The sequence below is a fragment of the Terrapene carolina genome, unplaced genomic scaffold (genome assembly GCF_002925995.2).
Source record: "Terrapene carolina triunguis isolate 2854851 unplaced genomic scaffold, T_m_triunguis-2.0 Scaffold68, whole genome shotgun sequence".
In the NCBI taxonomy this organism is placed as follows: Eukaryota; Metazoa; Chordata; order Testudines; family Emydidae; genus Terrapene; species Terrapene triunguis.
The window spans coordinates 79,923,092-79,934,926 of NW_020664419.1; the positions used below are offsets into that span (position 1 = coordinate 79,923,092).

General features: G+C 42.8%; 1 protein-coding gene across 1 annotated transcript in view; it reads left to right on the forward strand.

Annotated features, from left to right (window-relative positions):
* Positions 1–3,551: 3,551 nt before the first annotated feature.
* Positions 3,552–11,835, forward strand: part of NR1H4 (nuclear receptor subfamily 1 group H member 4) — a gene marked incomplete at its 5' end in the record, with an annotated part of 41,142 nt that continues 32,858 nt past the window's right edge. The window contains 2 exons of the mRNA XM_024195930.1: positions 3,552–3,918; positions 10,735–10,887. Of these exons, the coding sequence (XP_024051698.1) occupies positions 3,552–3,918; positions 10,735–10,887 (520 nt within the window). The remainder of the gene's footprint in view (positions 3,919–10,734; positions 10,888–11,835) is intronic.

Sequence of the window (11,835 nt, forward strand, 5' to 3'; positions counted from 1 at the left end):
CCTCAAAAAGAAAAGCAGAACAAAATACTAAATTTCTTCTGATTTGTAAATACAGTACAAGTAAACAAAGTACATTTAGCAATGTTCATCAATGACAGTTTATCTACAGGGTTTCTCATCTGTCTCATCATAGACTTCAGTGAGAGTTGAGGGCATTCAGCATCTCACAGGTTTGGGACCTTGATACACACAATTTGTTGCACAAAATACCTCTTGTGATAAAATCTTACAAATCCTCATGGATGAATGTTTGTTGCCTAACTGCAGAAATGTCAAAAACTGAGCTGTCACCTGCCATTGTGTTACAGTGAACTCAACAGTGTTTACTGAGATCTCAAGCTTTCCTCCAAGCCCACTCAACATTAAATACAGAGAGAAAAGGAGTTATCTAAAGGTGAACTGAGTAACTTCCTGGAAATATTGTTACTTCTCACGGAGCCAGTTCCCCGTGGGTCAATGCGAATTTTGCCAGGCCCTTCAATAGCACCGGGATATGGACTTTCTTGAATAGAAAGTATATTGTAGTTTGTAAATCACTTTCCTTTTCTCTGTCCAACTTACTGATATGTTTCTTTGATTTAAACTACATCACAGAGGGAGTATTGAATGTTGTTGAACTGGTTATAATTTATAACAGTGAGATTTAATTTTAATTTGTTTGCACTTTGAAAGTGACTAATAGAATTTTAACAAGTACATAAATTACAAGGTTAAAGAAGCCGTCTGTTGGTGCTATTTATCTCTAGGACTTCATTGTTGTATGCTGCTTTTACAGTAACTGCTTCAATTCCTTATCACATTTGGTTAGCTGGTGCCATAACTTGTTATTGTCTTAAGAGGTGAATGCTGCAGTCCTTATTTGGGAAAAACTCCCTTGTCTTCAATAGCCATTTCACCAAAGGGGTACAAATCTATCCCTTAATCTGTACTTTATCATAGGGGTTCCCAGGCTTTTTCCCCTGAGGCCCACCTGTGCAACTGAAATAGGCACTGTGGCCCACTATTAATGCTTCCCACTGCTTTCCAGGATTGAAGACTGGGGGATGGGGGATGCCAGGGTAGGGCCGTGACTTGAGCTGTTTGCGGGGTAGATGAATCTTTAAATTATGCCCCCCACTATCAGCGTATACAGTTTGATAGTGTCCCCTCCCACCTTTCCCACCAGGCAGGCAAGTCATTGTTCCCTCAGGCTGATCAAATGGGAAATCAGGCAAGGGGTGGCCGAGCACACAGCCTGGCCTTCCCAGGCTGCCATGTGTCCATCTGGGAGAGGGGCATTGAGGGGCATGTGCGGCCAGGGCCGGCTCCAGGCACCAAGCACCCAAGCTGGTGCTTGGGGCGGCACCTGGAGGGGGGCGGCGGCACGGCGCTCTGGCCGCCGGCGGGGGGGGGGGGAGCCGGCCCTGTGTGCGGCCCCTCACCTCAGCAGGGACCAGAGCCAGTCAGAGGGCGAAGGGGCCAGGCAGGTTCCACAGCCAGCCCCTGCCGACACCGTCCACCTCAGCAGCCTGCTGAGTGCCTTGAGCTCGTCACCTGGCAGCGCTGCCCCAGTCACCCATCCAGCATCCTGGGATACCTCACAGACACCCTCTGCCGGTGAACGAGGGAAGGGCTTGGGGGCTGCCAGTGCTGTACAGAGGCAGGCACTTGGGCCGGGCCTGGCCGTTACCTAGAATTAAGACTGCGCGCTTGTCACGGAAATCACGGATTCCGTGACTTTCCTGTACCTTCATGACTTCTGCAGCCAGCAGGTGTGACTGACCCCAGGGCCGCCCAAGCAGCTTGGGCGGCCCTGGTGCCAGATGCACCCCCCCACACACAACAGTGGTGGTCCCGGGCCGCCCCCCGCCAGCAGCAGCGCAGCGGTCCCCAGCCCGTGGGGCTATCCCCCGCCAGCAGCAGTGGATCCATCCCGTCAGCAGCAGCGGTCCCATGTTGCGCCCCCCGCCAGCACCAGCGGGTGTCCAATCAGGTGCCTTGGAGCCCCCACCCTGAGCACCAGAGGGCACCCCAGAGCCCCCCCAGCACCAGCATGTGCCCCAGAGCCCCCCTTCCAGAGCAGCAGATTTAGTTAAGGGTGTGTAGTATAAGTCATGGACAGGTCACAGGCCTGTTTATTTATTTTTGTTTATTGCCCGTGACCTGTCCATGACTTTTACTAAATCTTAGCCTTACCTATAATGATCCTGATCATGGCATTGTCCAGGAGGAAACAGAGCGGTACCATCGAGCCCTTTTCCTAGGGGCAGGCTGTGGGGCTGATACTTCAGGGGGCCTGCCAGCCATGAATCTCAGGGTGCAGTGACTCGGAGTGGGAACAGCTGCAAACTCTCCAGTCTCCTCCAGCTGTCCCAAGAGCTGCTGCCTCAGGGGGCCAGCTTCTTCTCCTTGCCCTCCCTGCACTGCCCAGCGGCTTTGCTTTGCCCTCTGCCACCTACCAGGGCACTGAGTGCATCTGGCCCTGGGGAGGGGCCATTGCTGGCAGCCACTCTGTTGCTGTCCACTTCACAATACCAACCCCCCCCCCATGCCCTTACCAAACTCCACCCATGGCTGTGCCAGTGGACCACCCAGGACTGTGTCGTGGCCCACCTTTGGGCCGCAACCCACAGTTTGGAACCCCTCCTGTATCTCACATCGCCCTCTATGCTTGGAATATCCTCCCTGATTCTGTGTGTCATGTAACCTCACTCTTCCCCTTCAGACCCCTTCTGAAGGCTCATTTATTTTGGTTAGCCTTCCAGCTCTTGCTAAACCCCACCTTTGTCTTTTCCTCCAGCTGTATTCCCTCACGCTATGATATACTAACTCCAAATAAAACAGAAATGAACAAGATAAGTGTATCTCCATCTTACTATTGTAGCCTTCCTCCTTCCCATAGCCCCCTGGGATTTCTTTGCTGTGTTTTTGTGTCTAATTCAGATTGACAGCTCCTTTGTAATGTGGACTGCTTTGCCTTAATTGTCTGTAGAGCATCGTGTACATTTTTAGCTCTGTAGAAATAATAATCTTTCAAGATTTTCTAAGGAAATAGCAGTGCAAAATATTTTCATTGACTGTAATAAAGTAGCTGAGAATGTTAATTTATATTGAGAGCAACTTTCTATGTATTTGTACAGACCTAGTGCATAGGGGCTTCTGTGACTGGGGCCTCTGGATGCTGAGGGAAGTATAAATATTATCAAGACTATTTTAGAGTTCTTTATGTTTAGTCAATACAATCTCTAGGATTAGTAAATAATTTCTTTTCAGTAGCTGAGATTGATATGTTTATAGGGTGACCAGACGTCCCGATAAAATTGGGACCGTTCTGATTTTTAGGTGTTTGTCCCGCGTCCCGACCGATCTTTGGTCGGGACGCAATTTGTCCCGATATTTCGCTCCACCGGCTTTTTTTTGTTTGTTTTTGTTCCGTCAGCGGACCCCTCCCCCCTCCCCCGTGTCCCGATATTTTCTTCCTCCCATCTGGTCACCCTATATGTTTAGGAATGGAAACTGTTCCAGTGACCATGGTTTAACAGTACTAATACATATTGTTTCTGCATTATTATGTAGGTGTTCTTACAGAGGCAATGAGTTCTCCAGTGCAAGAGCCAGATGTGTCACCTTATACGCAGTACAGCAGTATGCCGTTCCCCCCAGTTCAGCCTCAGATTTCATCACCACCTTACTATTCCAACCTTGGCTTTTACCCCCAGCAGCCTGAAGAATGGTATTCCCCTGGAATGTATGAACTCAGGAGAATCCCCTGTGAGAACTTTTTCACAAGAGAGACAGAACTAGCGGATATACCTGTAGCCAAGAAGTCGAGACTGGGCCACTCCATGGGAAGAGTGAAAGGAGAAGAGCTATGTGTTGTGTGTGGTGACAAAGCATCTGGATACCACTATAATGCTCTGACTTGTGAGGGGTGCAAAGGTAGGACAAAATATGAATGAATCTGTCACAAAATAAGTTGGGGAAATGGATATTTATTTCTGAAATGTCATTTTGTCTTAATTGGAAAGCTCTTTCAAGTGCTTACCCTTTGTAGATCTTTGGATTGAATGCACGGTTATTAACTGGCTAGGTGGTAGTATTGTTGAAAAGGATCTGGGGGCGGGTATAGTGGATCACAAATTGAATATGGGTTAACAAGGTGATGCAGTTGTTAAAAAGGCCAATATCATTCTGGGTTGTATTAACAGGAGTGTTGTATGTATGTAAGACACAGGAGGTAACTGTCCCACTCTCCTTGGCACTGGTGAGGCCTCAGCTGGAGAATCGTGTCCAGTTCTGGGCACCACACTTCAGGAAAGATGTGGGCAGAGCCCAGAGGAGAGCAACAAAAATGACAAAAGTTTTAGAAAACCTGACCTCTGAGAAAAGGTTAAAAGATTGAGCATGTTTAATCTTGAGAAAAGAAGGCTGAGGGGGGGACCTGATAACAATCTTCAAATATGTTAACGGCTGTTATAAAGAGGACAGAAATTAATTATTCTCCATATCCACGGAAGGTAGATAGCACAACAACAATGGGCTTAATCTGCAGCAAGGGAGATTTAGGTTAGATATTAGGAAAGTCTTTCTAACTCTAAGGGTAGTTAAGCTCTGGAATCGGCTTCCAAGGTAGGTTGTGGAATCCCCATCATTGGAGGTTTTTAAGAACAGGTTAGATAAACACCTATCAGGGCTGGTCTAGGTTTATTTGGTCCTGCCTCAGCGCAAGGGGCTGGACTTGAGGACTTCTCAAGGTCTCTTCCAGTCATACATTTCTATGATTCTATGATTATTTTTCCTGGGACACACTGGTAGTTTCATTCCTTTGTGGATATAGAGTATACATTGCCTTGCAGCGGTGTTGACTGTCAAAGCAAAAGTATTCGTCCACCTACACCTATCATCCAGCAATCAATCATCATCGTCGTCAGCAGCAAAACAAACCATTGATTTAAAATAAGCACTATCCCTGGTCAAGCCTCCATAATTTCTGAGTTTGGATCAGCAAATATTCTTTAAACCCCCCTCCCCACAAAAAGTTTAATCTGTAGAGTATTACATTTCATCTCTTTCATTTCTTGAGAAGGCAGCATGAGGATACACTGAGCAGCTGAAAGGACTGGTAATAGTATAAGAGCTTTTCACTTCTGTGTTGTCAGTTCAGCATCTAATCCAAGTCAGTAGTGACTGAAAGTGGTCACCATCTGATGGCTTGTTGGTGGCCTATGGGAAATGCATGGGTGCAATTAAAAAGTTCTTTCCAGTGCGAGGACTAGTAACAGTCATCATTTTAATATAATTTTATAAGGAATACCTCTTAAATTGATCAAATCTCTAAAACTAGAATGAACATTTTAAGTGTGCCCACTGTATTAGACTGGTTTCCAGTGAACAGTGCCCGCACGTGGCAAAAAAAGCCCCTCACCGTTATTAGTGATCTGTTGGTGGTGGTTTCAGCAGAGAGGACAAGGACATAGCAGCTGAATAACTTTTACTCCTAGAGGTGGTTCTTCCAGGGCACGTTGATAGGTAATTGCATCAAATAAAGGAATTATCCTTCCCTGCTATATAAATCAACACTCTTGAGCCCAATAACTTGTGGATGGAACTATGTGTATCTTTTAGAAAAACATCCAGTCTTGATTTAAAGACTCCAAGTGATGATAAGTTTACTACCTCCCTTGGTAAGCTGTTCCAGTGGTTAATTGTCCTCACTATTAAATGGCTTTTACTAAATTACATTTATAATTTTTTTACAGCAGTTATAATTAGACACTGTGGAAAAACCATGGTAAAAACTAAAAACATTTTGGGCCAAAGTCATTCCAAGTACAACTCCCATGTAAGTGTTGGGATCAATGGTCACAGTAAATGTATTCATTCAGGTCTCCTTGTTGATTTTACTTAAATCATTCTGTGAAACCATTATATTACTGTTTTATTGGGATAATTCATTTTGTGTTTTCACTTTTTCATGGCTGCAACATCAGTTACAGAGGAAAGCACAACCCTTGATCAAAGACTGTAAAAGTTGAATTATTTAAGGTTAATGTATTATGTTTCTGCAATAAACCTTAGAATGGCTTAAAGCAATAGTAAGATGATGTGTAAGTAAGAGGCGAACAATTCTGTTTGAAAAGCCAGATAGGCAGAATGCTAAGACCATTAAAACATCCTATCTGGTGCCCTTCACCCCAGAGGTGGCTGCATTTCAGTGATACTAAATGTGTGGAGTTAAGCACTTTGGGCTCCTTCCGAATGAAAGGCTCTATATAAAAGTAAGATATTACTATCGACATTAATCTACAGTTTGAATAGAGAGCCAGTGCTAAGCATGATAGAACCAATTAAATATATCTGTGATATCTGAATACAAACCAATCTATTTATATTCGAAATTTAGAAGAGAATTTAGTGAACCTTGAGTGGTTTACTTATAAACTGAAAGGGCTGCTGACCTTATCTTCTCTCTCTTCTTTTTTGTGGGGAAAAAAAACATGTTTTATTGGTTCGCAAGAGATTTATATTCTGGAGCTGTGCATACATTCAGTTTTTTGTGACTATATTACTATCCACATACAAATACATGTGAATATTTCTCCTCACGTGGCAAGAAAAAAATGGTTTGAAAATCTGATTTTCTATTTATCCCTTCCCCAAAATATCAATCAAAAGGCAAACTAAACAGGATGCACACCTCTTAGATCTAGGCTTATGCTAGAATTCTTTTTAAAATACTTTAAAAATTGAAAAATTCGGTGGGACATCTCTGATCCCTAATTGTGCAGTTATAAAATATTACATCATTCTACAATAATGGCACTATGGTCCATAAATAATGAGACAATTTACAAGTGTTATTACAATGTTTGTGGCATTATATATTACAATATTTTCTACAGTCTATTCCATTGTATCACCTATCCTGGTTAAGCATTATAAAACCTTCTATAGGTATGTCTACACTGCAATTAAAAATCTGCAGCTGGCCTGTTCCAGCTGACTTGGGCTCGGGCTAAGGGACTGTTTAATTGCAATATAGACATTTAGGTTTGGGCTGGAGCCCAGGCTCTAGGATCCTGCGAGGTGGGAGGGTCCCAAAGCTCAGGCTGTAGCCTGAGCTTGAATGTCTACATTGCAATTAAGCAGTCCCTTAGCCTGAGCCCCACAAGCCCCAGTCAGCTGGCAAGGGCAGCTGCAGATGTCTAATTGCAGTGTAGACATACCCTGTGAAGAAGCCTTAGAGCACATATGGACCCTAACTGGAATCTAGAGACCCCTCTGGAAAGGAGTGGTATACAAGTCACATGAATTGAGTGGGGCACACTATAGCATCATACTCATTTATTGAAGTCACAAAATCATTTACACTGACAGAAGGGTGGATTATGTACTCTGTCCCCTACAAAATGGCATAATTGATTTTTATTACCTCCAAAGTATTCTTGATAATCCTTGATGTATGTCATGTCAAACCACAGATATTTCCTGTTAAAGCCATTCCACATTCATCTTCTCACTCTCCCTAGAAAGTCAGGGCAGTTTGTGTGGTGATGGAACTCAGCAGTATTCTTTGAAGTGTCAGTAGTCTGACAGTTCAAAGTAGGCATGCATTGCTTGTTCATTGGGTAGCATTTAGATGACTTGATTATGAAATAGTGAAGTCAATGGAGTTACACCAAGGTAGAGTTTAGCTCATTGTGTCTCAACACCAGTTCTCAGCAGGCATTCTCCTCATGACGTGACTCAGCATTGTTCAACTCTCATGGTTCTTAACTCTGTGGAGCTGTGCTGGTATAGTAAATACACCCTTTTGGTGGATTCCTTTGTAGTGCACTTTTCATAAAAGGAAGAGCTAGAATCAAACTGTGTCCTTTTAGTTGAAGAGGCAACTCCTCTGTTCTTTAATGTCTTGTACAGTATATGTAACATACAATTCATTCTTTGGATATTATAGAACTAGTTCATTTCATTTCAAATTCATTTTGTAGGAGAGAGATTGACCACAAACATGCGCGTGTTTATTTTCATGCACCAGATGTCCTCTACCTGATGCAAAACCAAACACTTCAACAGGAGACAGGGTGGGAAAAGGAACATATACACTGAAGCCCCAGTCTCGCAAATTGTTCATAATGTTTCTGTATAAAGCCCAATTAAAGTCTGTGAGGGTCTGCCTGTGAAGAACAACTTTCAGGACTGGGGCCTGAAAAAAGGAGTTCTACCCATAACTAACCCTAATCACTGTTGAACAAAACATATTCGTAGTTTCTAACTGAAGCTAGTTGTTGAGATTTTGCAAGATCAGTTAAGGTTAGGCAATGTGAAAATGTAAAAGACACCTTATTTTTAACCCCCTCACACATTGTCTCTCCAAATATCTTGTCTGATTTGCCTCAGATTGTCCCAAAAAATTCTCCCTTAGCACAAGATCACACACATGACATTTCAGTAGGTTTGATTTAACTCTGGAGTTGTTATTATTAAGGAATATGTGTCAAAAATTGGGCTTATAGTGGAGAACTAACTGACATTACTAGGGAGAAGAGTATCTAGAGAGAAACTGCTAAGAATGTCACTCCATAATAAAAATGGGATGAGAGTAAGGTTGAAAATTATGCTTTGCCAGAGCAGAAAAACATTTTGGATTTTTAAAATTGTTTCTTTCAGTAGGAAACATTCACAGTTCTAAGTTTTGTTGGTTTATAAATCTCACTGATTTGGCATCACTACATGTTGTCAATAAGATGCATTTGCTAAAGCTTTTGCAATTCTTTACATACAAATAACAGCTAATAAAGTGTTGCCTAGATCTTGTTTATGCTAGCCATAATAACAGCAATCTAATTTATAATGGTCATAAACATATTTGCATACTTTTGAATATAACTATAATAAATGATTTTCTTCATGAATTGCAGCCTTTAAATAAATTGTTTAAAATAAAATTGGAACATGATCTGAAACAAATGCAACTGCCATTTAACTGGCATTGAAAATCTACAGCTTAAACCTAGACCTTTTCTTCCTTCCCTGACCAGTATATGGAAATGTGTTAAACTCCATGTGAATGGCAAACAAAAATAATGTCTGGGTCTGACTGAAAGTTCCAAATAATCTGCATTTCAAAAGAGGTTAGTGTCAATCAAGTACATTTGAATGGAAAAAGAAAACTATTCAAAACACGCAGTAGGGGAGACAGGACTCAAAGAAGTGCCAGGTCTGTTGTTGCTAAATAGAATTTTATTATTTTTTGTAACAAAATTTTAGGGCTGGGATGGATTATTTAAATTAAAGATGGGCCTGAGCCCATTGTAATTTGGATCCACAGTGAATTTCTCAAAAATTCAGGGGTGTATGTAGGCAAATGTGTCCTAGTTCAATGCTTTTCAGAGAGAAAACCAAGAAGACAGCCAGATCTGAACTTCCCCCAGAGTTGACTGTGGGTGACTGGATCCTGTGTTTTTGCTCAATCCCACCTTTAGTGAATGGAAGTGTCAGGTAGAATACTACCAGGGCTGAGATTAGGGTTAGCCTGTACAACAAATCAGCCATGTGCCCTCAGGGGCTTCCAGGAGTCCCTTTTTAAAATTCTGCCACCAAACCGATAGAAGAGTTGAGATTATTTCCCATGCCTGACAGAGTTCACTCCCTCTTTGAATGCTGCTAAATCATCCCATATAAAACACAGCATTAGAAAAATGCTGTGCTTGCAAAGTGAAGCACTACAAGTTCAGGAAATGTTAAAGCAAAGGCTGCCTGTGCAACTTTATCGTTGCCCCCCTAGTAAGTGGTATTATGCTAATCTTTTACTGCATAGAATTTCACTACATGAATGCATACTGTCTTTTCCAGTAACACAGTCTGAGTACAGGTTGGACAGTGAATAAGGGCTTTGTACTGAATGAGAAAGGGGTCTGTGGATCCATGATTTTCTTTGGGCTAATTTTTGTCTGCAGTTCTTTACCCCAATATAAACCTGGAGTGAATCCAGGGAAACTAAATTCCATGAAACTTGACTTCTGTGGGACTACTTGTGTGGTTAAAGTTAGAAAAGTGCTTAAGTACCTTGCTGAATCAGGGCCTCAGTGTGCCAGATGGGCAGAGTTTAATGAAGGAGGCAGGGGGTTATTGCAAATGAGGGAGGAATCCTCCACTTTAATACGGAGGATAAAAATAAAAATAGTTCCGCTGTTTCATTCTGGATGGGCAGGTAGTCTGTGTGACCCTGCTTACACGTGTGTACAAGTACTCTAATTCTCGGTAATTGAGATAATGGGAATTCACTCAAATGGGTTTGCTGCCTGCACTCTCATGGATTGTCCTGTCCTCAGAGTCCTTCAAGTGAATTGCAGCCTCATAGTCGTTCATTGGCTATTATCATAGTACTGTACAATATTGTGTATAATCCTGGTATTTGAACCACAATGATGGGTTCCAAATTTGGATCTGAACCTTCTCAAGGATCCCAGATATTTGGATGTGGGATTTTAGTTCAGGCCAATGTCTAGTGTATAGACCCACATTATATAATATCTGGTTCTAAATGATATTGCATGGACCACTTAGGTGCAAGTAACTTTTTAAAATAGCAATAATGCAGCCATCAGCATGTCCAAGTGATACCAAAAGAAACTGGAATAGTTGCAGAATGTGTTGCATTCAGAGGGTGAAACAGTTATGCAGTCTCTTTTCAAGCTAATCTGTTCCCCTGTTTGCAGTACCTTCTTACACATCTCACTGTTGTTTGCACAGGCTTCTTCAGAAGAAGTATCACTAAAAATGCTGTATACAAGTGTAAAAATGGAGGCAATTGTGAGATGGACATGTACATGAGAAGAAAGTGCCAGGAGTGCCGCCTGCGGAAATGCAAACAAATGGGGATGTTGGCTGAATGTATGTATACAGGTATTTGCATCAAGCAATCAAAGTACTTTGAAAATATATTAAATCTTACGTTTGTCTAACTGGGCTGTGTCTAATATGCTGAAGCCTCCATACATATACAAAGGTGGGTAAAACCCTCAAAAGATATAGTCTAGCAACTCTGAAGGCATGAACTGTACCATTACGGGCACTGCAGTCCGTGCTCAACAAATCTTATTGAATAGGCATGACATGCCCATGAATGATGAGATTTGGTTAATGAAAGGGGACACCAGAGCGTGAAGTGCGTGATGATCTAATGGTGAAGAAAGGACTTTCCCTGCCAGAGTGGGCTGACACAGTGAAAGGCAAGTGCCAAAGGGGCTGCCCAAGTGCGAGGAAAAGCCACTCCAGTGGCTATGGAAAAAGGATGGAGGTGGTGAAAGGCATCAGTTGGAGAAGGGGAGGAATATAAAGAAGTAGGGAATTTTCAGTGCTATGCAGAGCAGAAAAGGAACCAACCTACCCCTACCCACAACCACCTTTTTATGGACTGCCTGCCAGCCCTTGCCAGCCAATTCAATGCTTGTATGAAGTGCTGACAATCAACCAATGGCAGATCTCCTAAAAAAGGAGGACTACCATTGGCTGGAAGTTGCTATGTGCTGCAGTCCTCCTCTGGCAATCTGGGCTGGCCTGGTAAGGGAAAGCCCTTTTTTTTAATAGTCTAATTAGTTCTTCTAATGGAGGTATAGAGCTATAGGTAGAATCACCGCCACAGAATTTGGCTTATAGATTTAAATCATGTTTTATACACCTCTACCCCGATATAACGCGACCCAATATAACACGAATTCAGATATAACGCGGTAAAGCAGCGCTCCGGGGGGTGGGGCTGTGCACGCTGGTGGATCAAAGCAAGTTCGATATAACGCGGTTTCACCTATAACCAGGGCCGGCTCCAGGGTTTTGGCTGCCCCAAGCCCAGCC